General features: G+C 37.5%; 1 protein-coding gene across 1 annotated transcript in view; it reads left to right on the top strand.

Moving 5' to 3' along the window:
* TRAPPC10 (trafficking protein particle complex subunit 10) overlaps positions 1-20,824 on the top strand; it is a 36,869-nt gene extending 16,045 nt beyond the window's left edge. The window contains exons 8-23 of the mRNA XM_062488145.1: positions 1,321-1,467; positions 3,327-3,441; positions 3,943-4,019; positions 5,901-5,992; positions 7,149-7,289; positions 8,118-8,230; positions 9,253-9,767; positions 12,190-12,331; positions 13,543-13,701; positions 14,368-14,597; positions 15,419-15,519; positions 15,866-15,992; positions 16,697-16,867; positions 18,233-18,410; positions 18,807-19,001; positions 19,793-20,824. Of these exons, the coding sequence (XP_062344129.1) occupies positions 1,321-1,467; positions 3,327-3,441; positions 3,943-4,019; positions 5,901-5,992; positions 7,149-7,289; positions 8,118-8,230; positions 9,253-9,767; positions 12,190-12,331; positions 13,543-13,701; positions 14,368-14,597; positions 15,419-15,519; positions 15,866-15,992; positions 16,697-16,867; positions 18,233-18,410; positions 18,807-19,001; positions 19,793-20,031 (2,742 nt within the window). The 3' untranslated portion in view covers positions 20,032-20,824. The remainder of the gene's footprint in view (positions 1-1,320; positions 1,468-3,326; positions 3,442-3,942; positions 4,020-5,900; positions 5,993-7,148; positions 7,290-8,117; positions 8,231-9,252; positions 9,768-12,189; positions 12,332-13,542; positions 13,702-14,367; positions 14,598-15,418; positions 15,520-15,865; positions 15,993-16,696; positions 16,868-18,232; positions 18,411-18,806; positions 19,002-19,792) is intronic.
* The last annotated feature ends 1,162 nt before the right edge of the window (positions 20,825-21,986 follow it).

The following is a 21,986-nucleotide window of genomic DNA, read 5'->3' as shown; positions in this document are numbered from 1 at the left end:
GCCTGTCTGACATTGTGGTAGTAAGTTCCATCTGTTCATCTGCATTTAAAAACTGCAAATCTACTTCAGATGCTTTGCTCACACCTTCATGTGTTCTCAAACTAATGTGTAATTCCCACAGATAGTATGTGTGTGCATTTCGTCATGCTTTTTTGGTTTAGTTTTTTGGGTTTGTTTTGTTTTGTTTTTATTTATTTTCCAAAATGTAGCCTTCTAGGTCTCTGAAGGCACTTCCTACAGTTCCCCTTTTGTTGCACCCCAGGTCTCTCCTGTGCCCCCAGTGTTTGGAGTTTTCCTCTGTGCTGTCTCTTTATTTCTGCTGTTCCTGTCTTGCTGTGGTGATCCAAACTGAATGCAGTGTCCTGACTGGGAGACCGTGACACTTAACTGTGCATAGCTTGTACTTATCCCTGTTGAGATCCTTTTCCTTAATGCAGGCAAACCTCTTAATGTGCCTTGGCACCACTGAACACACAGCTGAAATCCAAGCTACCCTGTTCTTAGGATCTTTGTATTCCTGAAAATTATTTCAGAATTCAGATCTTTGTTATTTCTTCAAGTTCATTGTGCTCATACTTTGGACTTTCCTATCCTGTTAGTCACCTAGTTTATTATGGGTTTTAGGACTTTTATAGTCTTTGTAAAAGGAGCATTTCTGCATAGGTTATGAAAAGGATTTTGAAACACCATTATTGTGACTATATTCCATGTCTTTAGTAATGCTCATCTTTACCTTAATTCTTGAAAAAATTCTAGTATCAGACTCTCTTGTCTTTATCTTCTTCTTTCTGTATTTCTTTGTTTGTTTTCATCTCTATTTTTAACTTAATTGTCCATGACAGATGTCTTATTCTTTGATTAATAAGCTTATTTTTGGGAAAGAATCTAAGAGACTAATTTGTTTTTTACACATTTTTAACACTTCTTTATATATTTAATTTCAGTCTCAATTAGAACTGATGTCTCCTTAGGAAAGTAGTACTCTCTTTACAGAAATTTTTCCTAACTCTGCTTTTTTTAAGAAATTTTTCCTAACTCTGTTTTTTTTAAGATGAGTTTTCAGACTTGGAATTTTTCCAAAACCAATTAGTCTTCATTTCCTTCTCTTGCATCTTGATGGATGTATCAAATCTAGCTAATATGTTTTCTAAGCTAATATATATAAATTATTCAGGAGATAGCAAGAGTAGGGCTGTACTTTGTGTATTATGAGAGTAAACTCTTCCAAGAGGTGTTGTATCAAGAAAAGTTCGTTTGATGAAGTATTTTCTCATCTGGTGATGGTTTATTTCCCAGTTAATTATATCTGTTCATCTCCAGGTCTCAGTTCCTCCAGGAGCTTTGGATTGCTGGGTGTTTTTGAGTTGCTTGGAAGTCTTGCAAAGAATAGAAGGCTGCTGTGATAGGGCACAAATAGAAGCAAATGTTTCCCACACAGTTGGCCTGTGGAGCTATGCCACAGAGAAGGTGAGTAAATGATGTGGGGTGGTGGTATTACAATGTTGAAATAAAGTATTTGTTTCCCTGGAACAGATTTAGTCCTTTTTATTGTGGAATTTAATACTGGGTGCTGTACATTTTCTTTAGTCTAGTCTAGATGAGACATCCATGTTTATGCTCACTTTTTCCTCTGTCATTTTAAGTCTGGGAATTGCAAGGGTTTGTCCTCCTCTTTTTCTGTCCCCTCATTTCTTCATCACTAATTTGATAATCAGTAGTTTGATTACATTCCAGAATAAGTTCAGTCCATGTTGACTGAGAGGGAGAGCATGTGAATTTCAGGTACAGCAGAAAAAAATGCCCAGATTTGGATGCAATTACCATTAAAAATAGAGATTACAGCAGCCTGTTTACACAAGTCACTATTTCTTCAGCATGTTAGTACAGCAGTAATAGACCCCTGCCTTCACTGAAAGTATTACCCTTGGTGGCTTGTGAAAGAGGGAAATCATTTCCATTTTTTCAGTTAGCAGCTTTTACCATAAATGTTCTGAAATGAACTTTTCACGTTGGTTAAACTGCTTCCCTAACTTCCAAGTTCCACTTACTCTGTTCCTATGAAAGAAGTGATGTTTGAGGTTGCTACTGCTTTCCACTATTGAAAAACATTTTAGAAAGAAGGTAAACTCCAGAAACTACTGTAGCAGTCTAGTGTGGTATTTGTGGATGTTTTTGAAGACCAACATCTTTGTAAGACTCACCCTCTTGTTTGCATAGCCTGTAGAATATTTGCTGTTTATTTTAATCATAGTTTGGTCATGTTTCAGTAGACTTAGTAATCTTGTAATTGAGCCTTTGAGGTCGTTGTTTTATTACAAAAACAGGGAAATGAAACTTCACCTTTAAGAGTTACTGCCAAAAAAAAAAAAGGGGGGGTGGGGGTGGAGATCAGAATAGAGGAAGCAAAGAATTATTTAAAATTCTTTGGTGCATCAGATTCTTCCCGTGGTCCTTAGATGTTTCTATGGAAGATAAGTTCCAACATGAGCTGGATATGTTCTTCCATCAATTTTCTAAGACAAAGGGTAAAGGGAAGAATTTTAGAATAATGAGCAGCAGTAAGGTGGAACTGACTGAATAAAGAAATTTAGCAACTAGTTACAAAATTAAGTGGAGGTTAAAATAATTTTTTAAAAAAAGTTTAATGTCCATCTCCATTTTTTATGGTGTGGAGTAATGTGACAAGCTGTGACCTTTATTCTTTTGTGGGCTTACTTTTATAGCTGATTGAGTTTTCTAAGTAAATTAACCAAATGGCCAATAGATAAGAGCTTCTTTAAGACAATATTCTGGGTGCTGAGCCACCAGCTGCTTTCTAGAGGGGATTTTATGGTAGTTAACTGTATTAGCACTGCTAGCTGTGCTAATGTCTTTTTCAGGAAGGTTTTCACTTGAATACAGTACTTTGGTGAATTTGCAAGCTGCCTAATCACTGTACTGCAGACTTTTGCCTGCTTTTCTTGATTATTCAGTTTTCAAAAATACAGACACAGCTATTAGAAATAATCTTCGGTCATAACAGCTGAACATCGGAATCTTTGTTTGTCTTTGTATTGAAAACCAGAAAGATTTATTCAGATTGGGTGTTGTGCATGTAGGGATCTGTGTGTGTGGGCACATGTTCCAATATTTGAGTCAGCCACTTACATGCAATTTAGTTCCTTAATTCAATTAGTTACTTTATACTGTGAGAATAACAGTTAATTTTGAGATCCTATAAGCAGCATGATATGAAAGCAATGAAAATGGAATGATGTAATAGAACAAGAGGAGTTTTATATTGATTTTACAGCCAATTGAAAGCAAGCATCTGGCTTCTCTTATAGTTAAAATCTCTGGGTTACCTGTGTGGACTTGTGTCAGAGAAGGGACCCAATTCAGAAGACCTTAACAGGACTGTGGATCTGTTAGCAGGGCTGGGAGCAGAACGCCCTGAAACAGGTACTTCCAGGAATGGTGGAATTCCTTCCCATAGCTGACACTGTCTGAAATGCATAGCATACAATTACATCAGTAATAAGACTTTTCAAACATCCCTATGTATACATACACACATTGGTAGAACTTTATCTCTTACATGTTCTTTTAATGCCTGTTTAATATTTCAAATTACCAGTGCATCTCCTTACTGCTGCAAGTATAAGTTTTTCCATCGATTCTCCACTTATGAGCTTTTAGGTGAATGATCTTGAACAGCTTTGAATTGGATTTGAATTAAGTTCCTAATGATTTCAGACAAGTATTTGAAATAAAATTATTGGGAAAACAAATGGAGCATCCTTGATTGTGTGCAAATAGATAACCTGCACCTGGAGCTACAAAGTGGTATTTGTCTTTAGTTTTCTCTCCACTTTCTGCTGGAGAAAAAGCAGGGATGGGATGTGGGGGGATGCTGTTCTCAGAATGTGTTTGTGACACCTCTTGTCCTGCTTTTTTCCAAAGCCAATGCATCACAGAGCCCTTACAAGAAACTCAAAGAGGCCTTATCATCTGTAGAAGCTTTTGAAAAACACTACTTAGTAAGTATGAGTTTTCCTTATTTATATTGATTTTTACATGTTTCCATCGTGCATTGAATAGGGCCAAAGTTTTCAAACCTGAGAAGATACATTGAGAACATAAATCTGTATTTCCATGCTTTGGTATCAAAGGTTATTTCTTGCACACTGAGCACAACAAGGCTGATTTGTTTAACAGCTGGAACTCTGTCGGGGCCCCAAGTTTCACATATTTGCATTAACTTTAATATTTATAGTTACGAGCTGGAGGTTATTATCTCTGGGTATGTATTCTTAGATATTAAAAAAGCCAATGTCATGGCTGTCATGTTCTGCTGTCCCAAATTCAGAACTAACTACTCTTTCCCAGAAGAATATTGATGTGTGAATTTCCTTTCTTTTAAATGGTTTGGGCTTGCATTTTGCAATGAATATTCAATGAATAAAGTTATGCTATTGATTTTTTATTTTTTAATATATAAACTGTGGGACATCTGTGGATAATAGGGTTGTACCTGGCATAGATTGATGCAGAATGAGGATTCCAATATTGTGCCTCTTTAGTTCCTGACAGCTCCTCTACTGAGAAACCATTATAACGATTTCAGGTTTTTTTGTTTTGATGGTTTTGTTTTTCAAATAGAAGATTGTTAAATAAAACAAAACACTCTTGACTCTCACAAGAGTGTGTTTGATTTTCTGAGGGCTTGGTTTGACAGTTTTTGTTGGGCTGTTTCACTTTTTTTTTCCTTAAATAATTTTTCTTTAAAAGGTCTCATATTTGCATATGGCCAGTAAGGTTTTCTGGAGAAAACTGGAAGGAAAATGGAATAGGTTTTTTTTTTTTTTTTGAAACGTGAAAACTATGTGATGCTCAGTTTTACAAAGTTTTATCAAAAGAAGAAGTCTCAAAACATTTTGTCTGAAGATATTGGGTTTTACTTTTGTTTTTCATTTATTTATAGGACTAGTTGTATAGCTGGATCAGAATTAAAATCTTTAGGGTTGCCAGCTTCTCTTACCTATTCAGTTCCAACCTGCACCTGAAGATGTCTGCTAAGCTCAGCAGTAACATCCTACATTTATGAAACTAAGTGGGGTCTGTACTGTTTCCCAGAGGAATTGACATTTCTCTTTGCATTTATGTATGCATAAATGCATACATAATGCACTTTTATGCAGCAGAAATTCAGATATCAGATAGACTCTAAAGATGGTTTTCTGTATAGTTGTCATGTAAATATATACATTTTATGTGTACGCATATGAAATCTTGTCCTTCATTCAGTGGACAAGAACACAGAATTAGTTAAAACTTGCAGCCACACCCAAGATAATTTATTTGCATAAAAAAAAAATCCTCTCAATTTGAAGCCATTCCCCTTTATCCTGTCATGATGTATTTTTTATGTTTTTACATATCTGGACAGAGATTATTATGGACTTTGGTAAGAAGTTGGGTGGTTGAACACTATGTGTGTGTTATAACTCCAAATTTTGTGAGAAAGGTTTGCTGCTGCTTTTAAAGACTAGGGCAAGGGGAGGAAGGTGAGCAAGGGGAAGAAGGTGACACTTGGACACTGTGGCTGCATGGGAGATTTAGGTTGAAGATGAGAGATAAACTTGAATTTGGGAATGCAAGCAAAATTCCTTTAAGGCAGTCTTGCGAAAATAATTATTCTGATTATAACTTAGCATTCACAGATATGGGATATGACCAGCTGCAGGAAGAGTGAAGGGGACCTGTTACAAAATGCTGTGTATTTTGTGCTCAGAGCAAATGTGACTTATTCTGGGCATTATGTTGCAGTAACTTAGTCACTGGCTATGAGTTTGTGTGAAATAGCCATACAGCTGCCAAAAACACATAAAGCTTATAATGGTTTCTTTTCTTTTAAACAGGATCTGTCCCATGCCACCATTGAAATGTACACAAATATTGGAAGAATTCGCTCAGCTAAGCTTGTGGGAAAGGACTTGGCAGAGTTTTATATGTAAATGACTGTTTAAAATGTCTTAAATTCATTTCCTTTGTAAAGTTTGAATACTATCCCTGAGGAAGATGCACTGTAATTAAACAGGAATTTTAAAGTATTTTTTTAAAATGTAAACATAACGTATTTCAGGCTGTGTTTAGGAAAAAAAAAAGAAAAGAAAACTAGCAATCTCTTTTATCAAACCTTAATTCTCACCTTATTATTTTGTACTCTTACCTTTAACTGTCCTGTGTTCTTTAGCTTGATCCTTTCTTCTTCTGGGGAGAAAAGGGTGGCAAGGATAACTGTGAAACAAGTCAGAAGCCTCCTTAGGAAGCAGGCTATAGTAAATGCAATTGTTATCTTAACTACGTATATGGACTGCATCTATCTAAAAAAAGCCAGGAAACATGTCTTTGGAGAGTAATTAATTTCATATTTGAGGTTATCATTGCAAAGTGGTTGTTTCCCCTCTTGTGAAACAGTGATTTTATTCCTGATTTCCAAATACTGTTTTTGGTTTTATCCCTGCTGTTCAAATCCACTGAGGAAACCTCCTGCATTTTTCAGTGTCATTTTGTTTTTCTGATTTAGAAGAATTTGGAATTCATAAGTGGGGTTTTTTTTGGAAAATATGTTGGGGCATGCTTCCCACTGATATTTACTTAAGCAGTCTGATGTCCATCTTGCAAAAGATTCTCCTAAATTAACTTAAATTTTCACCAGCGAGAGTAATATTAGGTTTAAAGACTGCCATGGAACTGCTATGTGGATGTGGTGATAAAATTTTCATTGAAGTATTCTTCTACTTTAAAATATTTTAGTAAGCAAATTTTTAGTTAACTGTCAGAAGCTTTAGGTGGCTTTTGTTTTGATTGTGGGAGGTTCCTTCACCTCATTTGCTCTGACTTGGGATAGATTTGCATCTGGAGCCTTTCACTGGCATGGAATAATGACATTAATTGCAGTTCTACTTGCTTAAGTGAATTGCAGTAAAGGAAGGCCCATGTGTTGATCTGTTCCCAGAAAATTAAAGGTCATAATGGTTCACTGCAGTTTGTCCTGCATTTACTTGCATTGTTCCTCCCCCATCAGCACTTTGAGAAAAGTTAAAGAGTTTTCCTGGCTGCAAAGGTTCTTACATTGCTCTGTTGCCATTTTTTTATTTTGCAAGGAGGAAGAAAGGACCCCAGAAGGCAGAGGTGTATCTTCAAGGAGCACTGAAAACCTACCTTGCTGAGGGCTGGGCACTGCTGGTCACACACACCAGGAAGCAGCTGGCTGAGTGTCAGAAGCAGCTTGGGCAGATAGAAAAGTATCCTCTTAACAGGCAGAGCCAGAGCAATCCAGACAGGAGAAAATGATGCTTGGGGTTATTTTTCTGAAGTATCTCTAACTTTTATCTAACAGCAGAGACTGACAGACATTCTGAGTCTGAACCGAGACACCTAATTTGTTTGATACTATAGAGTGGATTTTGGGGGCTGTTCTGTTGTACTGATTTTTTTGTTGGTTTGTGTGCAAGACACAGATTATACATGTCAGCCTCCTTTGCGAATTCTCACATCACTTTTAAACACTCTTAAATATTTCTGCTTCAGTGCAAAGCCTCATAAGGAATCTGAGCCAGTAATACTGCATTCTTAGCTAAATACTCAAGTGATCATTTATATCCCCAGCACTTAAAATTTTAGAGGATGTCTTATGACTTAGTTGTGGTAAGTAATGCTGTAACAGCTGGCAGATTCTCAGCCAGGTAAATTGGAATAAAATAGAATACTCAAAATTATTTAGTGCTAAATGTTGGCCAGTGTGATGCAAGACATTGTGTCTTTAACTTACACACTGCATGGATTATTGTCAAATAATGAATTTTCTATGCTCATTAATCTTTCTAGATGAGGCAAGGTTGCACTGGTTAATAATGGATCATATTTTTAGTAGGTCTGCTACAGAAGTACTGAGATTCTGCAGTACTCTCAGATGATGGTAAATCTTCCATTGTTTCTTTTCTAGTAGAAAATCGCAGTGATAATAACAGCAGACCTTGTCTTTAAAGAACAGAAAAGCAGTACTTGAATGTCTTGTTTTCAAATCTCTGACTGTTGTGGGTTTCTACCTCCTGTTTCCTTAACTTCATTAGTTATCTCCAAACAAGCAGCCTTTTAGCTGGTGATAATCACTTAACAGAAGAGGAACGTAAAAGATTTTGCCAAGAAATACTGGATTTTACCAATCAGCAAGCAGAGAACCAAGGCAAGTCTGGGTCTTAAAACTTAAGCTACTCCAATGTGGTTGTCCCCTAAAGATAGCTGGGGAGGCTTTTTCTGATTGGGTTCATTGTTTTGTTTATAATTTCTGAACTTGTGTTTTCCAAAACATTTATAAATCTACACTAATTAAGAATAGTCAAAGATGAAAGGTTAAGTAACATTTTCATCCTGAATATTGCAACATCTTTGTTTTCCTTCAGTTATGTTTCTCTGCTTTATCAGCCCATAATTTATTGTGTGTTGGGTTTTTTCAATTCCTAAGCTATTACTGTCTCTCACTGCTGGCATGCAAGTGGCAGTTCTGTGATGGTACTTCCTGGATTTTGATGTTAGATCTGTGCCCATCCACTTGCATCTTATTATTGTGTCCATCCCATTTCCTCTCTTTATTCTTCATGCTGCTTCAGTAATATCTTCTTGTCAGATATTAATCATAATTCAAATTCGTATGGAATAATTCCTGTAGATCTGAAGACTGCTTCTTTTTATGCAGAATTTTTTTCTTAATGATTAGATATACCATAAGTAGTATGTTACTTTAGACTTGATTCTTAATTAATTTTAGGTACTGCCTTAGGGTTGTTTTTTGGAATGTAGAACAGAGAATGAAAATCCCTTTCATAGCAGAGCTGCTGGCTCAAGGCACCAGCCTGATTATTAGTTTCTTTAACTTGTACAGGCTCTGTGAAGTTCATCACTTAATGCTGCTGTGTTCTGTAGTAGTGAAATGTCCAACTTCTGCTTGGACAACCTCTCTTAATCTAGTTGTTTTTAATAGCCTGGAAATAACAATTGTGGTCTAAGTAACTGCTGGAAAACAAATCTCAGCATCATTTAGCTCTAATGCAAGATAAAAAATTGGAAAGCATTGATTTGTTGTGAAATGATTCATTGTTGAAAAGTTGTTGATCCCTTTAATTCTAGGGATTGAATTTTTAAGAGAAAAATCTTGCTTATCTCCAGCAGCACTGGAGAATAATAAAGTCCCTGGTTTTGCCTTTCCAGGTCAAAAGGTTATATTGCCTATGCACTCCTTTGCCCAGCTGAAAACTCTGCATTTTGACCCTCCAAATGCTGTTGTCCACGTGGGTGGAAAGTTGTCCATCGAGTTGACTTTGCTGAGCCAAATGCCCATCCCTGTCCAGGTGGACCAGGTTGCCATCCACGTTCACTTCAGCATTGAGAAGAACAGCTACAGGAAAACAGCCGAGTGGCTCACCAAGCACAAAACTTCCAACGGTGTCATCAGCTTCCCAAGTGAAGTTGCAGGCTTGCCTTTGTCAAAAAACAACGTGCCAGCTCTGGAGCTGTCAGAAATGTACGAGCGGAGCCCCTCGGACAACTCCTTGAACACAGCAGGGATCATCTGCAAAAACGCGCACATGCTGCTGCGGAGGCGGGAGAGCAGCAGCTCCCTGGACGTGCCCTCAGGGCTTACTTTGGAAGATGGGGCTCACGTGTTGAAGTGCAACAGCTTGACTCTGGAACCAGGGGACAATAAAATAACGTTCAGTATTCAGGTATGTTTTTGTAGCTGGGTGATTGTAGCGCTCTCGACAGAAAACCTGGGAATACTGGCTGAGGAAGAGAGTTGTGCTGGTGAGTGGTACCTGCATTGCTTCCTGTTGCACTTGGATCATCCGTTCCCCTTGCAGCTTTTTGTTGTTCTGTGCCATCGTTTCCCTTGAAAGGATGCTGTTCTGTTTGTGCTAAAACATACAGATGACTCTTCTACTTGAAATCATTTGAGTCAGCCTTCCTAAACTTATTTTAAACATCTTGACTATTGCTGCCAAAAATTAAACTGATAAATTCATATGCAATATAATGTACTGCTCCTGAAGTCTGCCTGCACTGTTGAGGTCATCCAGAATAATGTCTAAAAGCTTTGATGTGATTTCTTTTCCTAGCCCTTCAGTAAGTGATTGTGTGGTTAAACTTGGTAACCAGCCTTTTCTTCTCTGTAGAGGGTGGCAGAATAATTTTCCACTTGGGGGATGTAGTAAACCTACCTGCAAGAAGTTGAGATAAGCTACAAGTATTTGAATTTAGAAGATGTTATAATTAAAATTGTCCCTATTAGTCATCATCTAACTAAGTTAACTAACATATTAATTACTAGTTCTTACCTGTGGAATGGCAGTACAGTCATTTGAGCTACCTACTGGCCTAACTTCTGTGGTTTCTCATCCTTTCAAAGGACTGGGACAGGTTAATGGGATTTGGACCAGAGTCCTTGGTGGCTGGATGTGCTATATTCTGTAAAATGAATTCATATGTATGTAAAACTGGATTTCAGATGAAGGAGCATTAGTAGAAAAAAGCTGTTAGGAGCTGCACTGAGCTGGCATTTGGGGTTAGTGGGATCAGGATGCAATTGGAAACACCAGAAGAGATGGATGAAAAGCTAGAAAGAGCTCTGCTTTAAGTTTGCCTGGTTCTGCTGTGAATCTGGTGGCCACTGGAGTATGGACAGCCTTACTTTTATAGCTTTGCTGTTTTCCCAACCTTTAAGAAAAGAACTTTGCATGGGAAGACTGCTTAGTGTGAATTCCACAATATAGTTAAGGCATGATTTACCTGTCCTTAAAGGGAAAATCTGATCACATTATTATTTTAACAGTGTATTATTAGATAAAACAATGAAAGCTTCTCTATATTTAAGCTGCAGTATTTACAAAATATTTACTAAAAATCCATTATCTTTGTAGTAATATACTGTGTCACTTCTGCTGGATTACACAGCTGGCCAGAGGATAGAAACCGCTGACAGTTTGTTTTCTGAATTTTCTTAAAGTAATGCTTAATTTCACCACTTCTGCAGAAAGAGGAATGACTGTGCTTCTGTGACCCAGAGGGAGTTTGATTCTTTGTGTAGACTTTACACTGATGATTAGCATTATTTATGCTGACAGCAGTCTTCCAATTTTTCCAAGCCTTAAAGGAGAGCAGAAAGCATTGTCTAAATTCTTTAGATCAATATTCCCATCCCATGTTAAGATTTAAAGTATGTGTATATAATGCATTACTTTACTCTTGCTTTTCTGGTTTTTAGGGCTAAAATGTAATGACTTTAATGTCAGCATGCGTAATACTGAATTTCAGTCTGGATTTGCCATGTAAATAACTGCATGAGGTTTGACTGCTGAGTTGGTACAGCTTTTCTGTATAACTTGTAGACTTACTTAATTATACCCAGCATAGGTATTTATGTATTCCACTTGGAAAGTGGCATATGGAGAAAAGAAAACACTTCCCATTCCATAGCAGTCCCAAAAAGCAAATAGAATCAAGAATACATATACTAGAAGGTGTTACAGATTTGCTTTTGTATTTAATCTTATCAAGAAACATTGAGAAGCCCATTACTCAGGGTATGGGAAGAGTTGGAAATTAAAAATGTATGTGTTACTTTCTTGTAAACATTGACTCAGGGTGTGTGGTGGGAAGTGTGTGAAATCAATTGCTGGAGCTGAAAGCTGTGCCTTATATATAAATGCTGTAGGATTTTATAATTGCTTTTATGAATTAGCCAAGTAAGTACAGGTATTGTTTAGGTACTTAATAATGCTTTTTTCATGTATGTTGCACTTTGGGGGAAACCAACCAACAAACAAGACAAAACACACCCCAAAGTAACAAATTGACAGCGGAGCTACTACATTAGTTATCCTGATTATTAGTACTTGTTAATTATGATGTTTGCTCTTGACTCAGACAGCACTCTAGAGCTTCTACCTTAGTGGGGCAAAAGGTGCTCCTTTGTGCAAATCTTGTCATTTACTCAGAAAACTGAGCTTTCTGAAATCTGCAGTTTTAATTTACAAACACGAAGTACCTGACAAAATGAGATGGAAACATGTTGTTCTTTAGAAGAAGTCTTGTTCTAGAAGTATTTCCTTAAATTAAAAAAAAAAAAAATTCAAATGTTTTTCTTCCTAGGCCAAAGAACCTGGGACATACACACTGAGGCAGCTGTGCACTTCAGTGGGAAAGGTGCAGTTTGTCCTTCTTCACATCTACCCCATCGTGCAGTACGACGTGTACTCCCAGGAGCCCCAGCTCAAAGTGGAGCCCATGACTGGTAGGTGCACTGGCTGTGCTGAAGCTGCTTTGGTGATTCCTCTTGAGTCCCTGTGGGACTAGAAAAAGTGTTTCATGGCTTCAGCTTGCCTTACTCTGCATTGTGTGTCTAAAATACAGCCTTGCTTTTCAAATTATCCATCATAATGTCCTGCCAACGATGGTTGGTTTTGAACAACTGATTCCAGTGCATGGCTCTGGACACATAGTGTCACTTTTGAACGTTGATTTGTACACGTGGTGTCACTGAAATGTCAGGTGTGATTTGAGCTGCCACACTGATTAGAAGTGAATATTTACATTTGTAATTGACAGAGTTCCTTACTGGTTGCGATCACAGGATCAGTTAGGTTGGAATGGCCAAACACCACCTTGTCAACCAGACCATGGCACTGAGTGCTGCATCCAGTCTTGCCTTTGAACACCTCCAGGGATGGTGACCAACTCCCTGGGCAGCCTGTTCCAATGTATATTCTCCCTTTCTGTGAAGAAATTCCTCCTAACTTAATGCTAGAGTCCCTTTGATATCTACAAGAAATAAGTAAGAAATGGGATTCCCTACTAGAGAGGAAAATATAATCTTATTAAAAATTAATACTGAATGCATCCTTTGGTTTCAGGGACAGCTGAACACTAGTTGTTGTAGTGTTTATTAGAGTGTATAAATGGAAGTTAATAGTGATTAGCTTTCAGGCTAATGAGTGTGGCAGCTGAGGAGTTAATTTGAATTTTGTGTTGGCATTCCAGGTTGCAGTGTGTGGCAAAGGAAGGACAGGCATATTAGACATAAATCAAATTAGGGACCCCTATGAAACTGATAGCTATGATTCTGTGTGCACACTGGCATTCTTGTGCTGATCGTGTAAGTACAGCATGTGTATGACTGGAATCACAGGTGTGAAAATACAGAGATGTCTGCAACCTGGAGAATTTTAAAAGCTTAGTAAATTCTTTGGGGTTGTTGTATTTCACTGAAATCTGTGCTAGAGAGACAGCTCATCTAAGCTGTCCAATATGCAGTGGATTTGGGCTCTCAGGTTGAAACAAGTGATTTCCCCACAAGTTGTATCTGAGCTGGGTTTAATGTGTCCCAAACACCAAAACCCCACACTTGTAAGGTACCCCAGTGTGTGGCCAACTGTCTGCTAACAAGCTTTAGTGCATTGTAACCATGTGCTGGAATCTGTTAACAATTCCTGCTCTGTCCTTCAGAAAGCCTTTTGGCTGGCATTCCCCAGAAGGTGAAGTTCACAGTGACCACTGGTCACTACACCTTGAAGAGTGGGGACGCTCTGCAGCTCAGCAACACGGATGCCATGCCCATCCTGTACCACCCCGAGAGCAAGGCTGTCATCTACTCCAACACCAGGGGTAAGCCAGGAACTGAAAATGAATACCCTTTAAAAGGCTGACAAGTTCAGTCATCCCAAAGCAACCTGTACTTAGAGTATTAAGAACACTGACACTGTTTGTCAGTAGTCATTATTAAGAATAATTTCAGGGATTTGCAGCTGAGAACTTCAGTGCAAGAAAGGTCTTAAATTTTCACCCTCAAAGTAGTAGGATGAACTTTGACAAACATAGCATACTTCCATTGATGAAATCCAGGAGGCATGTGGAACTGCTGCATGTGTGTGTGTCCAAGGTTGCTTGAAGTGAAATTGTGAGACTTAACAAGGTGATTGTATTTTTTAAAAGCTTGAATAAGTGTCATATGATGTGCTAAAGCAGCTCTTTAGCTGGTTTTGAGTTTGTTGTTAAATTGCCCTCTCAGTTCTTTCCTGGACATTAGAAGGAACCTTATATTACATGGAAAAATATGTGGTGGTTACCTTCCTGCAGTTAAAGAAGGATAGAGCATTACTCCTGGGAAGTCAGATATTTAACATGTGCAGATTATAGCTGGTTTGAAGAGGTTATTGTGGAGTTTTTTAAGGTGATTTCTCATTGCTGTTTTTGCAAACATTGCTGGGAAGTGGTTATGGCACCACATATTTTTCTACTATTTTCTTTTTTTCTCATTCTACACATCTGTAGAAAAGATCTCAGAGTCATCATTAAGGGTTCAGTCTTCTGAGAAGATCACAAGCATCAGCTTGCCAGTGGCTCCTGCTTATCATGTGATTGAATTTGAACTAGAAGTCATGTATTTGCCATCGGCCACGGAATCTGCAGTGGAGAAGGAAAATACTATAAATAAAGAAAATCACAGAAAAAACAAAGAGAAGCAGAAACAGGACAACTGCATGGCTACTGTTGACCAAAAAGTAAGATGTAGCTTAATTTTTTTATTATGAAATATCTTTGATCACAGGAGTAAACACTTCACAAAATACAAATGGTGGTGAGGGAGAGCTTGCTTGTTTGGAACTTACTTCCCTTTGGAAGACATACATGCAAAAAAATCACACCAAATGCTAAAATGTAAAGAAATTGTAAATGAAAGCAGAAATATACACTGTGGTTAATAAATTGTCAACTGTTCTCTTGGCTAGTAATCTAACTTTAATGTTTTAACACAGTTTATAAAGCATGGAGGGTATCTGTGTCTTTGTTAAAGGTAGCATGGTGGTCTTTTAATTGCAGTTTCTGATTAATGGGAAAGATGAAGTTAAGTGTGCTGCTTCAAATTTAAATAGATATACATTACATGTATTTTAAAGAATGCTTTGAACTTGTATTTAATATATTAAATTATTACAAAGACATTTAAATAATATATTTTATAGCAGTTTATTTGATACTGGCCTTTACCAGGTTTTTGTACTAAGATGCCATTGATGGCCTTTTATCTTTTCTTTCTTCTATTCCCCTTTCTATTAATTTACAGTCTTTAGAACTGAGAATGTCAGTTCTTAGAGGAAAAGCTGCTTTGTGATTTCACATCTCACAGGCAAACAAATACCTATATTTTTTCAGATTAGTTTTTACACAGTGATTTTTTTAAAAAAAAAATATTTCTTCCCCTCGTGGATGCATTAGATACAGACATTTGATGAGAGAAGCTACATTTAGAAAAGAGAAGAAAAGCAAAATCATTGTGCCAAAGACCATTGCAAATAAGAACTGTGTTCCCTTTTTCCTTTAGGTGACCATTGATTGTCCTTGGTCGATTTACTCCACTATTATTGCATTAACATTCTGCATACCCTTTAATGCCAAGCATTCCTTGTTGTCAGCTGGCAAACGGTAATGTACTCATTATTTATTTATTGTTCCTTTCTTCTTACAAAGTATGGAGGTGGGGTTTCATAAGTCATATTTATAGCATCCTTTTTTTTAATATGTAAATTGGGATTTTACTGTCTTTCCCCTGGAAGCTTGTGCATTTCCTCTCATGTTCTTTCATGACAATAAAACAAATTTGTGGTTTTGGAAGTAAGACCGCAGGATGAACCCAGCTATCCTGTTTCTGTGTAGTTCTTTGGTTTTGTTTAATGTGAAAGAGGATGTTTTCCAGCCTTGTTTTATGGACATGGGCTCTTCCAATGTAACTCTTCAGTTTTCATTGAGAAAACAGTGTTGTGTTTTTCAGGAAATATGTGCAAGTCTGCGTACAGAATTTGTCAGAACTCTGTTTCCAGCTTTCAGACTACAGCCTAAAAAATTCTGCTGAGTGTACAGATTTGCAGCTGGTACCTCTCAACCCTGCATCTCAACAGGTAAAATTCACTTGCTGGTTAATTCTATTTATTCATTTTATGGTTGCAGTTATGGTTACTGGGTTTTAGGAAAAAAAAAATCAAGTAGAGACAGTTTTCCAATTAAATACAGCTGTAAACCAGTTCTGTTGCAGAACAATTTCATGCCATAGAATCACAGAGTGGTTTGGGTTGGAAGAAGATTTGAAGATAATCAGTTTCCAATCCCCTACGCTGGGCAGGGACACCTTCCACTAGACCAGGATGCTCAGAGCCTCATCCAACCTGGCCTTGAACACTTCTAGAGATGGGGCATCCACAAGTTCACTGGGCAACCCTGAAGTTTCTTTCAGCCTTGTCTGAACGTATTTAAATTTTTCATTCTTGGTGCCTAGAAAAAGTGTGTAAGAACATGTTAATAATTTTATTGAGTTTGACTTTTGATTAAAATATTTTCAAATATGAAATTGAACTTTGCTTCACTGAATGTGAAGTGTTTCCTTTTGAAACATTTGATTCTGACAGTGAAATGGATCCTTCCACAAAGATGTGCATTGTGAAAAAGAGTCACTGTTAATCATTTTGTTGCATATTTCCCTGATTATTTATTGAGTTTGTTTCTATAAATTGTACCAATGTCAGAACAGACAAACATATACGTGTGTGCATTTCCCCTTCTTTCTCAGAGGAAGGGAGCAGCTAACACTCTAAACATTCTCTTTCAGGTCGTGTACAGTAAGCAATCAATATTCTTTGTATGGGAATTGAAGTGGACAAAAGAGCTTCCTCTCTCCTTGCAGTGCCTGTTTTCAGTCAGCTTTTGTCCAGCTACCTCTGAAGAACAGTCTCTTACCTTGAAGCCGTTCACTTATGAATTCCAAGTGGAAAATTTTTTTGTAAGTATATCTTTTAAGTATAGGGTAGCATATCTTTACTGAATGTGGTTTCCTAATATGTGAAAGGAGAAAATCAAGAAATATATTAGAAAAAAATCTGCTTATATGATTAGGTTGATACCTACTAAGAATCATTGGAAAGTCAGTTTGTGAGTGCCAGAACTGCAGCCTGTAGTGGAATCATATCCTTGCCACAGAAATGTAGTGAGGGCCTAAACACTTTTGCTTAACCATGTTCCATTTTTTTTACTGTTTTCACCTTCCTAGGTTGGTGCCCTGGAGATTTGTCTGCAGCTTACTGAGCTGCTTTTTCCCTGCTGGCTTAAGATTGTGCTCTCCAAAGCAAACTGCAATTTCCAAAATAGCTTTGCTATTGAAAGCATCTGAGTAGTTTTTTGCAGTACTTGAGATGAGCTCCTCTAATGAAATATTTAGCGTTTTCTAGGCCATTATCTGAAATGTTTCTTCTTCCCCTCTATGGACAAACCTTTTATTCCTTTGATCAGCTAGGAAGCTTATAGGCTACATAGAATTCCTTTAACAGGAAGTTTCATCAACATTATTTAATCTCATGTCTAAATTCAGTGCTACCCTTTGTGATGCTTGGGTGAAAAGCAGCATCATGAGAAGACTCTTGTTTTTTAAATCCTTTTGTCTGTTTTCAGTGTTTTCTAGCTGGTTGTTGCAAACTGGCATTGAGCAACATTTCAGGTGTTTGTTTGCCTATTGGCATTTTTGGCACCTCTATCAGCATCTTTCTGGAGTTTTTAATGACCTGTGTGAAACAGTGGAGGTTTTCTGGCAGAAATTTGATTTTGTAGGAATTAAAAATCAGTTCTTTGATGTGTGCACTATTATTCCAGGGACTATGAAAGGAACAGGGATGAAGTAGTTCTGTATTACTCAGAACCTGAGGGATGGGCCTTTAAAGGGAGGAGCTAAGAAATTGATAAAAATTATTTAAATAGTAAGATTGGTGTCCATTTAAGAGCATTGAAAGGCTGTGTTAAAGTACAGAAGTGAAGGAAAATATATATTTTCACTGCTGGTATCAAAAATAGATTGAATCAGATTTGATTTGATGTAGTGGAAGGTGTCCCTGCCCATGGCAGATGGATTGGAACCAGATGATCTTTAAGGTCCCTACTATTGCACAGCATTCCAGGATTCCATGTTCTATGATTTTCTTAACCTGAGCAAGGTAATGAAGTGAATGTGACTTACTAAGTGATTCTTGCATTAAGAAGATTTAACAGGATGTGTCTGTTACATGTAAGGTTCGTACTGTACCCATTGTCAGTTCAATTTAAACACAAATAAAACACCCCTTGTTTCTTGATAACAGCACTGTTTTCTTCCTGACAGACATTGTACCATGTGAAAACTGAAATCTTCCCACCCTTGGATGCAGAGTACTGTAAAACAGGCTCACTCTGCTCCTTAGAGGTGTCCATCACCCGGCTTGTTGAGCTCTCCGAGGTTGATAGAGATGAAGCATTAACAGAATCAGATGGATATTGCACAACAAAACTTATGTATGAAGGTAAGAGCATTTTTCTAGCATTTTGATAAATTTCCCCCTATTTTTTTCTTGATCTGCCAGACTTGCTATGGCATAAATTCCCTTATTGTGGGTATAGCTGCTTAGTAAAGCAGTTTTCATTTTGCTACACTGGGAATACTTTATTTTCTCCTCATTAATCTGCCTTCCAGTGGAATAGAAATGTTCTTTAGACTGGATGGATACATGCTCGAGGCCCAACTATGGTCCCTTCTATGTAGGGCTGTTTTCTTCCCTTGCACAGCTCTTCACACATAAAAGCTGGTGGGCTTTTAGATGTTGCTAAAATGCAGATTTTCAAAGTGCTCTAAAATTATCCTGAAGGTCCTCCATTTTTTCACAGAAGATCTTTATAGTATTTTCTCTTTATTCTTCCAGTTGTTGACAACAGTAGTAACTGGGCAGTGTGTGGAAAAAGCTCTGGAGTGATTTCTATGCCTGTAGCACCTCGAGCAATTCACAAAGTCCACATGGAAGTGATGCCACTGTTTGCTGGGTACCTGCCTTTCCCTGATGTCAGATTGTTTAAATACCTCCCTCACCATTCTGCTCACTCCATGCAGCTTGATGCTGGTAAGGACATTTTGACCACATGGCTACTTACAGAAATTACTCTTGCTTTTCCTGTGTTCTTTAGTAAAGAGAGCAAGAAATACACTGACAGTGTATGGACTCAGTCATTTATGGACCAGGTACTCACAGGTGTCTTTGATACTTTTATTCACAGTTCTAAATTGAAACTTGCTCTAATGGGAACTTTGAATTTGGGTTGCCACCTAAATCTCTGGGGAGGAATAATAAATGCATTCTTCTCTTACATTTCCTTTAAAGATTAGTATGCAAATCAGTTGTCACTGGATTTATAATGAAGTGAAAACTGTCTGATAGCCCTCTAGTCCTGCAGTTCCATTTTCTCTAAATTGTGTCTTCAATAGCTTTGATATTTTTCCCCAGTTTTCAAGGGATTGAATGTGAAATAAAAGAACTGCTGAAAATTTGGGGCATTAGATTAGATGCAAGGTTTAAATCACAGCCATGTGGAGTACTTATCTATACTGATGAGTAGTCCCAGAGCTGCAGTGAGAATTCACTCATAGAAGCAACATAGCTTTTGTCAGTGGAGCTGCCAGTGTGCATCCTTCTAGCTTGTGACAGATGTGAGGTCATGCTATTGAAATTTTCCTTTGAAACCAATGTAATTCACTCTGTTACATTTGGTGCTGGCCAAAAGTGTGCACCTCAGCAGAGACGATCAATAACTGTGAACATGCGTTAAGCTGACTGTCAGAGCTCTGAAATTACCTTTTAGAGTTAATTGGTAGAATAAAACTCTGGGGTTTTTTTTGGTTTTTTTTTTCGAACAGACAGCTGGATTGAAAATGATAACCTGTCTGTGGACAAGAATGTGGATGAGCAGGCTGACAGCAGCAGCATCAGGAGCAGGGGGAGCCTGCATTCCACAGCCAGCGGGGAGCACAAGGGTCTGCCCATGCCCCGGCTCCAGCCCTTCTCCCCAGGCCAGGTCTTCAACAGCAGCACAGGGATGCAAATCCTTGTCATTCCCAGCAAGGACGACCACGTTCTGGAGGTCAATGTCACGTGACAGCTCGGAGTGGAGACCAGGAACCCGTTAGGAACTGGATATGAAAGCACTTTATGGGATAATGACCTGCTCAGTCTTCATCGCAACATGAACTCCAAGGAGACCCGTGGCACTCAGCGTGTACTGGCCATGGAAGCACCACACAATTGTATCAATTTCAGTGTACAGTGAGGCTTGTGTCAGCTAGTTTATATTGCCACTTTAGTATGTTTTGTGTCAGCTATTGGGTTTTTTCCCTGCAGTCACATCCCTGCATCACAACAACCAACACAGGGCAACAAAAAGCAAAAAATCCAAATCTTTGGACCACTTCTTGATTTTTGTCAGGCAGCTGAAAAATTTGTTTCATGCTTCTTACATATTTTAGAATGTAGAGTTGGATGATGTAATTATCCAAGTCTTGAATTTTTTATGTAATAATTTACAGGCTTTTCCACACATGTGCCAGAAACATAACAGAGCATACAAGACGACATTCACTGGCGTAACAGTTGCTTTTCTGGTTTGGTTTTGTTTGTTAGTTTGATCATTGTTAATTCCTGCCATTGCAATTTTATATTAAACTTCCATCATTTGCATACTTAGATGCATGGAAGAGCTACTGCTATAAACAATCTTAACTGAACAAAATTCCTTAATTTTCTGAGGCTTTCTCCTTCACAGAGTAGACACTGTGATGTCACATATTATGATTTTTTTTTTTTTTTTGGGATGGGCTTTGGGTTATCTTCTTGCATATTTCTTACCAAAGAAAGATACTGATAGAATTTAATAATAAATTATTTGGCTTATTTAGTTACCAGATTAATTTCTTTTGTTACCATTTCCAAGTGGCTTGGTTTGCTGCCCCAATTTTTAAGTTGGGGCAAAAATTTCAGTATGTGATAGTTGAACAGTCAACCTTTCATCATAAAGGCTTAATGTAATTATTGATTTGAGGCCAGACTTGTGCATTCATGATGAAAGAAGGAGGTTGGTTTGATACAGAAAAGCTTGCAGATGTAGAATAATCGTGAAGCAAAATTAAAACATGTAACTTAAAGAATTTCATTATTTATATCTGAAATGTAAATACAAAAAATGTAAAAAAAAAAGGTGTAATTTTTGTGAATGTTGCAAATTCACCTGTGACTGGAAAAATTACAACTTCTTCTGATGTCCTGCTTCTGATATTGAAACTTGTGCATTTAATGTGAGAATGACCTTTTCTACTTGCACATCTATAATGGTGCGTTGTCAACAGACTCCACAGAGGAAACAGTCCCACATCAAATATTTGTCAGCAAAACTAAAGTGAGGAGCTGCTCATTAGACAAATTCATTGTTATTATTTTATTTTCTTCTGCTAAATTACAAAGGGGAAATACAAAACAAACCCTCTTTCCAAAAGGAACCACAAATAAGCTGATAAATGAATGGGCACCCTGCACTGGTCTAAACATTTTAATTTTATTTTTTATTTAAAAATTCTAAATACATGTATAAAGTAGACCTGCTAGCTGAAAATGTTCTTATTATGCATCTTCTTTCTGTGAAGGAATGCCCTTTCTCTGTGGAAATCATACCATTTTATTCTGGATAAAACCCAAAGCATCATTTAGTGCGAATGACTGCTGGGATTCTTTGACTGGAAAAGGTAACAAGTTAGTGACTTTGACACTGCAGGTATTATTAATTCCATTTTCATGGTTTGCTATTAAATCATTTTTCACATTGTTCTGTAATATACTGTTAGATTAAACACATTGTACTAAGATTGTTTAATGAAATTGTAAGCGTTACAGTTCTAAATATACATGTTTTAAAAAGAAATCAACTTCTCTGCTGCTGTGAGTTCTCTTTGGTCTGGAGGAGTGATTGCTTCATCTGTTTTAACCAAATCTGCTTTTGTCTTCAAAAATCAGATTTGTTACCTGGTATGCAATTGCACACTCAAGGAGACATTGATTATTTTT

Source organism: Cinclus cinclus, chromosome 2 (genome assembly GCF_963662255.1).
Source record: "Cinclus cinclus chromosome 2, bCinCin1.1, whole genome shotgun sequence".
NCBI lineage: Eukaryota > Metazoa > Chordata > Aves > Passeriformes > Cinclidae > Cinclus > Cinclus cinclus.
Note: the sequence above shows the minus strand (reverse complement) of the source record. Positions and strands in the feature narration are given on the sequence as shown.